Here is an 11,589-nt window from a genome sequence, read left to right as displayed (position 1 = left end):
TGTATATATTCGTCTTACTTGATTTTCATTCTTGCCCGTTTTAGTTATCTTAAAAATTAGCTTCTTTTCTTACATTTGTGTCTATTATTATTAATCCAAAGTTGTACGTTGCTTCCGAAACATATTACTTAGCTTCCGTGTTCTAGGCGTACCTGCAAAATTCTGTTAAATATTTGCTTATTATATATCATAATAATTACAATAGTTTAAAGATAAATATTAATTACATATGTAATTGTAATTTACATTACATAAAAAAATTATTTAAAATAATAAATAAGTATTCAATATTACTATAACTTTTTTTTTATTTTGATAATTTATATCATTTTTTACCTCATCTTGACGCCTTAAATTAAATAATATTCCTTTACTTCGACGCGGTGTTGCTGTAGCCCTTCTATCAGCATTTCGTTCTTTCAAAATTCTTGAATTCGGACTTCTTAATTCATTACCCTAAAATTAAAATAATAATAAAATAAATTAATAATAAAACAAATTTATAAAAATTAAAACAGTAACTATTTTTATAATTAAAAAATCTCAAAAACGTTTTTAGTTATTTATAATTATTAAAAATTGATTAATCAATTCGCCAATAAAAACATGATTATAAAAAAATATGCTTACATGTAATGATAATCTACCTCCATTTTTGCTAGGTGTTGGAGGACCTGGTTTTTTATAGGACGTCTACAATATATCAATCAAACAATTGCACAAACAAAGACGAAACAAAATACATCACATGAAAAAAATTAATAAAAGAAGTATGCTTACTTGTGTTCTATCTTTTCTTTTAGTTTTTTGCTCAGGAAGGAGGCTTTGACTAAGGCTATCATTAAATACATCTTCTGAAACTGAGCCCGTCTGAAAAATGACATAGCCATATGTACAATAAAAAGAATGTGATTAAGCATTTAAAACTAATATACATTAACAGACAAATTTATGCATATGTTACAGAACACAAAATAAAAGAAGAACATATTATAATAATATGTTTATATATTTTCATTTAGAATACTCACTTTTATTTCTTCTTCAGTAAAAAATAGTGGTTGAAATTGTGTTTCAGCTGGATAAGATGATTTCAAATGTGGTTTGCAAAGGGAATTTCTCATTTGTAATGCAGATAGACGATCAAAATCTGCTGTAGGAAAACCATGACCTTCTTTCATATCCGCTGTATAAAATTAATATATGGATAAATTTATATACTAAAAAAATATATATAAAACTAACATTATTTTATAATGTTTATATGCAATTCAGCAATATTATAATCATTTCTAAAAAAGTTACTTTTTTACCTAAGTAAATATTATCAAAAACTTCTCCTTCTTCATCTTCTGCATTAAAAGCATTGACCATAGCATGCATATTTCTCGCGCTATGTCGTTTTTCATATGTATTTTCTTCTGTCAATACTTTTGTAAGTGTATGTGCTTTTTCTTGCATACTATTTTCTGAAGGAATTTCTTGTTTTTCTAATCTAATGAAAAAAATGACGATTATTAAAAATTGAAAAAAATGAATTGATTGTCAAGATTTATGAAATATTACTAATGATACAACAGATAAATAATCAATTCCCAAATATTATTTTTTTTTTTTAAGCTTACTTAATAGTTCTATGATGTATGGAAAAGTTTGTAGTTTTTTGTTCTATTTGATTCTGTAGTTTAATCTTAAGTTCGTTCAATTGTTGCAGGACTTCTTGTTTTTCTTGTTGTGCAGTTAATAATCTTTCTCCAACATTCCAGAACTGTGAATTTAATTCGTTGACATGCGTTTTATATATAGTTATTTCCTCTTTATGTTTCTGACACTGCTGTTCTAATTTTGACTGTAACTGTTCTACTTTTTGTTCTATAGCTTTTTCTTGTTCTTTGTTCAGTTTTATTACTTGCTCATTATAAGCTATTTTCTAGGAAATAATCAATATTTAGAAGTATATAATACTAATCAAAAACTAATATTACTTAATAAGTGTATTAGTAACTTACCATTTGTTGCTTCATTTCTTCTAATTTCATTTCATATTTACTATGAATTTCTTTTAATTGAATTTCAGACATTTTCTTTTTAGCATACTCTTGTAACTCTTTATGTAATTTATTTCTTTCTTCTTGTAATAATAAATTATCTTGCTTTAACTGTGCCATTTGCTTCTTCAGATCATCTAAGTCAGTCAGCTGAGATTTAAGATGTGTTCCTTCTTTATTTTTTTTATTTTCAATTCTTAGTTCTTCCAAAGTTCTTTCTAATTTTGCATTCCTTACTCTCATTATATCTAATTTATTCTTGATTTCTTTTTTTTCTTTTGTTAACTGATCAATCTGTAATTGTAGTTTTTTGTCACTACCATTTTGTTGTTTAACCTTCCCAGCTACACAATCCTTTTTATATGAACTAATTGAATGTATAAAAGTTTCTAATTCTTTTTCAGATTTAATAATATCATTACACATATTACCAATGTTTTCTAGTTCTTCTTTCATTTTTTCTTCCTCTTTGACATCATTTTCTTCTATATTACATTCAATGGTGAAACCTTTTTTATTATCATTTAAATACTGTAAATAAGTGTCCATTAATTTTTGCTCCATATAAAATTTTTTCCATAGAGTATCAACTACTGATTTAATAGTTTGAAGATGATTAATATCATATTCATTTAATATTTTTTGGAGAGTTTTCTTCTTTGTTTGTAATTGTTCTATATCCTGACATTTAAGATTGTTAATGATAGATAAATTATTAAATTCATTTAATGCTTGACTCCATTTTTGTTTTAAAGAAATAAAAGAGTCATTCGAATTTCCCAATGATAAAATAATTTTTGATAAAATCTCTTGTACTTTTTCTTTTTCTTTAATGATATTTTGAATGCAACTCTTACAATTTTGTTCTAATATTTCAAAATCATGTAGCTTTTGCTTCAGGACTGTGTTTTCATTTTGAACTTCTGCATTTTTATTTATAATCTTGTTTTGATCATCTATGAGTTTCTCTAAATTTTTATTTTTTGTAGAAAAACATAATATGTCTTCTTTAATTACTTTCATATCATTTATAGCAAAGGTAATTATATCTAATATAACATTGAATTCATCTTCATCATTTGTCTGTGATGCATTTGATATATTCTCAATAATATTATCATATGCATGTGTAGAATCTAAAAGTTGTGAAAATGTACACTTCGATTTTGTAATTTGATCTTTTAATTCTTTGCATGTTTTCACAATTTCTTTATTTTTTTTATTTGTAGTACTATGATATTCTTTATATACATTAAGCTCATCAATTTTTACCTTAAGAGACTCTTGCAATTCACTAATCTTATTTTCTAAATCAGAAATTATAATATCTTTGTTAGTAAGTTTACATTCTAAATTAATTTTTAATGATTTTTCATTTTCTAATTGTAAACAAAGCATTTTTTTTGCCTTATTAAACTGAGTTTGTAGGTGCTCTAATTGTAGGAATTTTTCTTTTAAGATTTTTTCTTGTTTTGTTAACACATTATCCTGAATAGATTTTATTTTCTGAATATTTGTAATAATTTCTTTCATTTTCATTTCTGATACAATTGTTTCTTTAGATAATTTATCTACTTGCGTTCGTAATATCATTATTGTTTCATCTTTTAATTTCATTTCTATGTTCAACTGCTCTAACAAATGTTGTTTGTTTAATAGTTGTGTTTCTAATTTTATGATAGACTCTTTTGTCTTATTATCACTTTCTTTTTGTATATGGATCAAACGATCTTTTTCCACATTTAAGTTTTTTATATTCAAATGTAAAGTACTTATTTCACTATCCTTAGATTCAATCAATTTTAAAATACTGTCATGCTCTTTTGCAAGGCATTCTGCTTTAACCAGAGCAGTCTTTAAATCAGAGGATTTTACAGTTTCAGCATGAAGTGCTTTATTTAAATTTTCTACTTTTTCATGTAATTCTTTTTCATATTTTTCACCTTGCAGTAGAAGTTCGTCTTTATGTACTAACAAATCTTCTAAACTCTTACATTGATTATTAAGTAGTATTTGATAATCTTGTAAAGCTTTATTACTTTCCTCTAAAGATAATATTTTTTTTTCAGCATTACTTAATTCTACTTGTATATTATTTAATATTTTCACTTCATTTTGCAAAGTTGAAATTAACTGCATAGCATTTTCATGTTCTTTGGAGGTCATTTCGAATTTATCCTTCAACTGATTAAGTTGTGTCTTTAATAAAGTATTTTCATTTTTTGCTTCTTGAAGCTGAATGTCAATTACTGAACTTAAAGTTTCACTTGTATTTAAAGGCATTAAAAAAGAATGTTCTGACATAATGCCTTCAACTTCAAAACTGTCCTCTATTGATGTTCCATTTAATTTTCTTAAATGCGCACGTAAATCTTCATTATTAATTTTAAGATCTACTATTTCTCTGTTTTTTGATTCCATTTCTGTTGTTAATACTTCTATGGATCTTTCTAAGTCATTACATTTATCATTAAGACTTATATTTTTTTTCTCTACAAATGTTAATTTTTCTGCAATAGCAGTTTTATGATCTTCCAATTTTATAATATTATCTTGATATTGGATCAATTGATTTTCCAATTTATTTATTTCTCGTTTATAATAATCTTCATTATACAATGCACTCTTTCCTTTTTTACAAGATCGTGGAGATGCAAATTTTATTTTTTCTTCTTTTAAACTTTTTATTTCTACGGATTTTTCTTCTAATTGTTTCAATAAAGTCTGTACTTTGTTTTGCTCAATTTTTAAATCTTCTTGAAGATCTGCTTTTTCAAATCTTTCCACTTCTAATTCTGATTTTAAAAGTCTTAATTCACGATTTCTTTCATTTAGTATTCTGTGACTTTGAGCGGAACGTACTACTGGAGAACTAAAAAATTCTTTAAGAGATCGTGTATTTGGTGTTTCCAATATACTTTTACTCTCAAAGTCTGTTAATTGCATTATAACATCTCTTAATATTTCAATAGAAATGGATTTTCCATAAGGTAATACCATTTCAAGAAAAGATTTGATTTTAATTTGTGTTTCTTGCTGTAACTTAGTACACATTGGTTGATGAAAAGTGACGTTTTGAGATGCATAAGATAGTAATAATGATATAATATATATATCTTCAGGATATTCTTGATTTTTATCTTTATTAATTTGGAATTCAGGAAATTCATCTAAGTGGAAAATAATGTTAATATAAAAAATATTTTTAAAATTTTGCGAATATATATTTTTTTAAAAGATTATGATATATATATATGTACTTACCTTTAATAAATGTGACAAGGATATCTTTATCATTAGACCCATTTATATCTTTTTTCAAAGACCTATAAACAATGATTCCATTTAATATACAAATAAAAACAGTTTGATATTTAACATCTTTTGTAGCTCTCAATTAATATATATTTTACACTTTAATACAGCAAAATTTATCATATAACAAAGTATATAACTTTTGCCTTGCACATCATACTTACAATGATCTAATCAACTTTCCATACAACTGTTTTTCTTGTAATTCTTGTATTTCCTTAATTGGTGTTTCCAATATATTTAAACAATTAATCTGAAACATAAGCACAATGTAAATTAAGAACTACAGTGAATACAATTAAAGAAGATCAAATAATGTTACAATCTTTTTAATTATTAAATTTGTAAAAAATGTAAACATAATTGTTAAAAATAATAATAGTAAAATTAAATATAAATCACAATTCATTTTTTATCGATAATTTAAGATAATTTCTTACCCATTCAATAATAATATGTAACCAATCCATGACTCAATATATAAATACCACTTCATTCAATTAAATTTCAAAAACCGTTTTGTTTGGTTCAATCTCTATCGCTATGCTCAAGATCCGTTTAATTTCAAAAATCTTACTTAAATTCTACTTCACCGGAAGTTAATGATCATTGGTCAGATTTTCCAGGAAGTAATAAAAATCTAGGAATTTTTAAAGATGACTTTTATAATTAAATGTTTATTATTTATATACAAAATGCAATTTTATAATTGAATAAATTTAACGTAATAAAAAATAGCAAAGGATTTATATTTGTTCATTATATTGATTCTTAATTAAATGTCATTTATAGAATAATTCTTGAAACTTTCACTGTTTCTTCATCGAATATAAGCCACTAATTTCTTTTAGTGCTGTTAATTTCAAAAGAAAAAAATTTCTTGATTTTCTGCATACAAGTAAAATATTACCAGGTATTTTTATAGTAATTTGTAATATAGATATTTTCGATGGTACAGTTTAAGATTGGCAACACTGCACAGATTTGAATTTTAAAGCTTAGCGTATCGTATTAACGGTTTACGGTAGTCAATGATGAAAAATTGAGTGAAACTAAGTACATATTTTATATAATTAGTGCAATTAAATGAAGAATTCGAAAAGAACAGTTAAAAAGAGAGAGAGAGAGATATTACCTCTTTAAAAGTATTAATGGAATTTGTATAAGGATTGACGAATATTATTGATGCAGTCAAACTGTTAATGAAGATTATTTTTTCGTTTGCACGAAATATCATTGAAAAAGTGTTAGATTATTAAGAATAATTTTTCTTGAATTAATCAATATGGTATATAATAAGAAAGATCAAACTAAGGCATTTTCGCCGAACAAAGTAAGAAAATTTGTAAAAAAAAGATTATCTGGAAATGTGTCAAAAGCAAGTACAAGTGTAAGCGTCGCACCATCATCGCAAAACAAGAGTAAATCTGAAACAAATATTAAAGTAATAGTACGAGTTCGACCACATAATGTTAACGAGTTACAACTTAATTCTAAGACAATAGTAAACATTCTTGATGACAAAATGTTGATATTTGACCCAAAGGAGAAAGAAAATCCTTTTTATTATCAAGGTGTTGTACAGAAAGGTCGTGATTTACTAAAAAAACAAAACAAAGAGTTACAATTTATTTTTGATAAAATTTTTGGTGATTCTTCTACAAATAATGATATATTCGAAGGTACTACAAAAGATTTAATCTCTAGTCTTTTAAATGGTTACAATTGCTCTGTATTTGCATATGGTGCAACGGGTGCTGGAAAAACTCATACCATGCTAGGTAGCACAAATGATCCTGGTATAACTTATCGTACCGTAGCAGAACTTTTCTCTCAAATAGAAAGTCAAAGTAGACATTATGAATTTAATTTAGGTGTTTCGTATTTAGAAATTTATAATGAAAATGTTCAAGATTTATTACATAAGTCCGAACAATTGCATTTACGAGAAGATAGTAGGTGTGAAGTTATTGTAGCAGGACTTAAAATTATTCCTATACAAAATGCAGAAGAATTATTATCTTTATTAGCAAAGGGTAATAAAAATCGTACTCAGCATCCTACAGATGCAAATCAAGAAAGCAGTCGAAGTCATGCAGTTTTTCAAGTTTATATTCAAATTACTAATAAGTTGAATGGTCAGATCAGACACGTAAAACTGTCTATGATTGATTTAGCTGGATCCGAAAGAGCATCAGCTACAGGATGTAAAGGAGCTCGATTTAAAGAAGGTGCCAACATAAATAAATCCTTATTGGCACTTGGAAATTGTATTAATAACTTAGCTGATGGTGTTAGGCATATACCATATCGAGATTCAAAACTCACTCGTCTATTGAAGGATTCTCTTGGTGGTAATTGCCAAACTGTCATGATAGCTAATATATCACCTTCTAATATTAATTATGAAGATACTTATAACACCCTTAGATATGCAAATAGAGCTAAGAAAATTAAGACATGCATTAAGAAGAACATTGTATCTTGTGAAATGTATATATCTGGATATATTAAAATAGTAGAGGAACAAAAGAAAGAAATTAATTTCTTAAAGCAACAGTTAGTGGCTTATGAAAGTGGTTTAGTACAAATACCACCTGAATCGAAGGAAACCAAAGTAATAGAGAAGATAGATGATAATTTATCAGAAATAAGTAATAAATTATTAGATCTGTTTAATAAGAAAAAATCATTAAGCGATAAGATGTTATCTTTGGAAAGTGCGGACAAGATTTTATGTTGTAGGATGCATTATAAAAAGGTTGCCGATCAAAGACTACATAATTTAACAGCAGCTGTAAATGTTTTATCTCCTGAAGAACAAAATGCAAGTGGAAAAACAAGAGTAAACAAATCTTTAGATTATTTTAAGCGACAAAGGAGTTCCTTGAAAACACAAATGGAAGGAATCTGGAAGGAATTATGTGCAGTAGAAGAAGAAATGCAAAAAATAAATGCAGAGATTTTATTTAAAAATATAAATGAAAAATTGGCAGATGTAAATTCGACTAAAGTTCAAGAGATAGATAAATGTATAATGCAACAGCAGTATGAACATGTTAAGAAAATCGCTAGTTTACAACAATGTGAATTACATTCTATGTGTAGTATAATTAAATTAATAAGTCCAACATTACAAAGTTATTATAGTATGATGTGTGGATATGGGATAATGACAAAGGACATGAAAGAAGAATTTAAACAACTAATTAAATCACTTGAAGGTGTTAGAAATATTAAATGGTCTGATTCAGAAATGATTGACGAAGAAAAAGATTTTTATAGCTTATCGTGTTTAAGTGTACCTCAGTTAAAAGATCCCCTTAATAATCAAGTGCCAATATTTACAGAATCAGTTATTTGTGAAGGAGAGCAAACTGGTCAAAGTACGCAGGACGTTTTAAGTACAACTTTTAATTTAAATCCTTGTGAAACTGAAAACACAGTAGAAGTTCTAAATACAACCATTACATTAGATGAAAAAAATGAAACCATTTCAATGTTAAATACTGAACAAAACTCAATACAAAACATAAATAAAAATGATTTAAGTAATTCATCACCCTTACAGAATAAAGCAAAGAAGCATGTACTTTCAGATAGAAATCATACAAATAATAAAATGCCTTCAAAACAATTTAAAAAATTGTCTCAAAAACAAAAAATTTTTAGTCATATGGTTGGATCACCAGGTAAAGAAAACAAGCATACACAAAAGCAACATTCTGTTATGAGTGCTAAAAGTATTGCTATTCTAAATAACTTAAAAGTGGATAAGATTAAAGCATCGCCGTGTGTCTTCAAAGAACCATCTAAAATAACATCAGGAGATGTACCGTTAAAGTTAGTAAGAACAAAAGAAAGACGTGGACTTGGGTCTACACATCCTTATCAAAAACCAAGACAGAAGTAAGTGATATTTTGGAAATATATTCAAAATTATTTATGGTTAAAGAGATATTAATGGATACTTATAGTCATATAATTTCAATATAATCCAATATAATTGTGATTTTTATTTTTACAGATGTACATCAACTCCACCTAAAACATGATTGTAATAATAATTACAAAAAAGTTAGTGCATTGAAGTAAATTTTATATGTATGTAATAAAGCAAAATTTGTTTATGGATATACATATATATTTTCTGCTTACTATGTTGGTAATGAAATTTAATACAAACATGATTATAGTAACATGATAAGAGAATTTTTAATTCATTGACAATGAATTTGACATATCAATAGAATTTTTATATTAATTCTGCTTCATATATTGTATTTATATATTTTTTAAATATACGTAATAACATCTTTTATTAAATTTATAAAAACAATTTTTTTTGTAACCTAGCAAATTTGAAATTCTTAAAGTGAATTAGATAATTATCATTTATCTGCAAAATTAATTAACGGCTGCTATAATTAAATTCAAATATTACATTCGGAAATAAGACTGAAATATAGTTCATTATCATACTTTAAAAGAAAATATTTTATTATTTGATGCTGCTTACATATTATTTTTCACATTCAATGTATTAACAATAAGGTATCATTTTGTAGATTATTATTACATAAGTTGCACATTATAGCTTTAATATTTCATTATATGCATATCTCATAATACTTATATATATATATCATGTGCAGTTTCATAGTATTAATAATGTAAAAGTTTATGAATGTACAATCCAATAAATTACCTAATGTTGATTAAAATAGTTGTATATAATAATATATTATTATGAGTTGACATTTGAGTGTGACAATATAGGATATGTAAAAATATGTATAATTTTGACGAAATGAATATTTTATAAAAGACAATGTCAAGAATAAATTAAATACAAAAGAGAAAAGGAAAAAAAATATTTAATACAAGCATTCTTATAATTAATTATATTTCTTTTTGAACAATAATCTCTACAATTATAGAATTTTTTCTATCTAAGTACAATCTGTATAAATATTATATACTGCGTTTTAGTAAAATATTTTTATATCTTTTTTATAAATATATTTTATCTTATAATAGCTTATATAGGTATTGTGTTTATTCGATCATCTTCAATTAAGGTTCTCCTACAACACAGGTATGTTAATATAATTAACATAATACATCTGTGTAAGTAAAAATGAAAAGGTACTTACATAATCATCTGATACATGTAGTATACGTCTTGTAATTCCCACATTTTTCAATTGTGTTGATGATTCACGACTATTAATCATTGTTGGTACAATTGATCTTGAATGATCAAATAATGATGCAAAGGATTGCAATAAAAATGCTAAAAATGCTAATGATGCTAAAACACTAATTGGATCAAAAGTCCTGAAATATATACATGATGCTTTTAGTTCAAATGCTAAGACACTAAACTTTTCTCTATATAATTAAATTCTAGTTAAATGTATTATACATTGCAATAAAATATCCATTTTCAAAGAAATACATTGAAGTGTAATAAATCTGTACTGAGCACACTTTTATATGTATCTAGAAGGATTTAAAATATTAAAACATGAATTTTTTAAATATTAAAACATTAACTTACGGATAATACGTCGCTGTGGCAGGTGCTCCGAAACCATTGTAATAACTTCTTGCTTGAAGATTGGTTTCTTTTTTACCATATTCTTTTTGAATAGATGGAGAATGTATATCCGATTTTCTTCTATACGATGTATCAAACATTTCGTTCAGGTAACAAACAGCAAGATTTTTGCAAGACGGTGGATCATGCACTGCCGAAAAACGTAAATTTTGATTGTTGACATTTTTCGGTAGATAAGAAATATGCGATTCCTCTTTAGAATTAACAATAAAACAAGATAATTCTAATACTATCAAAATTACTATTCGTAGCATTCTATTCTTAAAGAATTAAATTTTTTTCAATTTTTTTCCTTTTGTATGATTTCACATATCGAGTATTAGTGAACAGTACAGATTTCTTGAAACACTGATATATTTATAAATATATTTAATGTGTATCATTGTGCATAATTGTGTTATTTCAAATCATTACATGCTCTAGTTGTTCGTCACGCAGTATGTATTCTAATTATACGTAAATTTATAGTAATCGGAACATATCTACTGTGACGGCCATACCTATTACATGCAATATTAACTGTGTATATACATAGTATTATTTTTTTTCTCGTATTATTGAGTTTGATTAAGAAAAAAAACCAGAAATTTTTTTTGTACAAAA

At 25.5% G+C, this 11,589-nt stretch overlaps 3 protein-coding genes across 5 annotated transcripts; 1 reads left to right on the top strand and 2 right to left on the bottom strand.

Moving 5' to 3' along the window:
* Positions 1–13: 13 nt before the first annotated feature.
* On the bottom strand, positions 14–8,792 carry LOC127066462 (interaptin). Of its 3 annotated transcripts, none has more exons than XM_051000242.1 (12): positions 8,669–8,792; positions 5,804–6,003; positions 5,528–5,616; positions 5,313–5,374; positions 2,010–5,218; positions 1,626–1,930; positions 1,314–1,495; positions 1,032–1,186; positions 781–870; positions 631–693; positions 337–456; positions 14–162 (listed from the first exon to the last, which is right to left on the bottom strand). In XM_051000242.1, exons 2-12 carry the CDS (start codon positions 5,831–5,833, stop codon positions 91–93), a joined length of 4,377 nt encoding a protein of 1,458 aa, XP_050856199.1. In that variant the 5' UTR covers positions 5,834–6,003; positions 8,669–8,792; the 3' UTR covers positions 14–90. The 3 variants fall into 3 exon arrangements, with proteins under 3 accessions (XP_050856199.1, XP_050856196.1, XP_050856200.1); XM_051000239.1 differs by lacking the exon at positions 8,669–8,792 and adding an exon at positions 6,499–6,566; XM_051000243.1 differs by lacking the exons at positions 631–693; positions 8,669–8,792 and adding an exon at positions 6,499–6,566.
* LOC127066465 (kinesin-like protein KIF18A) lies at positions 6,642–9,839 on the top strand. The gene is made up of 2 exons (XM_051000246.1): positions 6,642–9,272; positions 9,391–9,839. The coding sequence occupies exons 1-2, from the start codon at positions 6,649–6,651 to the stop codon at positions 9,416–9,418; spliced, it is 2,652 nt and encodes an 883-aa protein (XP_050856203.1). The 5' UTR covers positions 6,642–6,648; the 3' UTR covers positions 9,419–9,839.
* A 419-nt stretch (positions 9,840–10,258) lies between these two features.
* LOC127066477 (uncharacterized) lies at positions 10,259–11,500 on the bottom strand. Its single transcript, XM_051000267.1, has 3 exons — positions 11,487–11,500; positions 10,927–11,116; positions 10,259–10,703 (listed from the first exon to the last, which is right to left on the bottom strand). The coding sequence occupies exons 2-3, from the start codon at positions 11,064–11,066 to the stop codon at positions 10,451–10,453; spliced, it is 393 nt and encodes a 130-aa protein (XP_050856224.1). The 5' UTR covers positions 11,067–11,116; positions 11,487–11,500; the 3' UTR covers positions 10,259–10,450.
* Positions 11,501–11,589: the final 89 nt, after the last annotated feature.

The sequence above is a fragment of the Vespula vulgaris genome, chromosome 9 (assembly GCF_905475345.1).
Source record: "Vespula vulgaris chromosome 9, iyVesVulg1.1, whole genome shotgun sequence".
In the NCBI taxonomy this organism is placed as follows: Eukaryota; Metazoa; Arthropoda; class Insecta; order Hymenoptera; family Vespidae; genus Vespula; species Vespula vulgaris.
Note: the sequence above shows the minus strand (reverse complement) of the source record. Positions and strands in the feature narration are given on the sequence as shown.

Coding starts and splice junctions, on each gene's coding strand:
- LOC127066465 (XM_051000246.1), top strand. CDS start 6,649: ATGGTATATAATAAGAAAGATCAAACTAAGGCATTTTCGCCGAACAAA. Junction 9,273..9,390: donor TATCAAAAACCAAGACAGAA/GTAAGTGATATT, acceptor TTATTTTTACAG/ATGTACATCAACTCCACCTA.
- LOC127066477 (XM_051000267.1), bottom strand. CDS start 11,066: ATGTTTGATACATCGTATAGAAGAAAATCGGATATACATTCTCCATCT. Junction 10,704..10,926: donor GCCACAGCGACGTATTATCC/GTAAGTTAATGT, acceptor TATATATTTCAG/GACTTTTGATCCAATTAGTG.
- LOC127066462 (XM_051000242.1), bottom strand. CDS start 5,833: ATGGATTGGTTACATATTATTATTGAATGG. Junction 1,931..2,009: donor AAGAAATGAAGCAACAAATG/GTAAGTTACTAA, acceptor ATTATTTCCTAG/AAAATAGCTTATAATGAGCA. Junction 163..336: donor ATTTAAGGCGTCAAGATGAG/GTAAAAAATGAT, acceptor AATATTTAACAG/AATTTTGCAGGTACGCCTAG.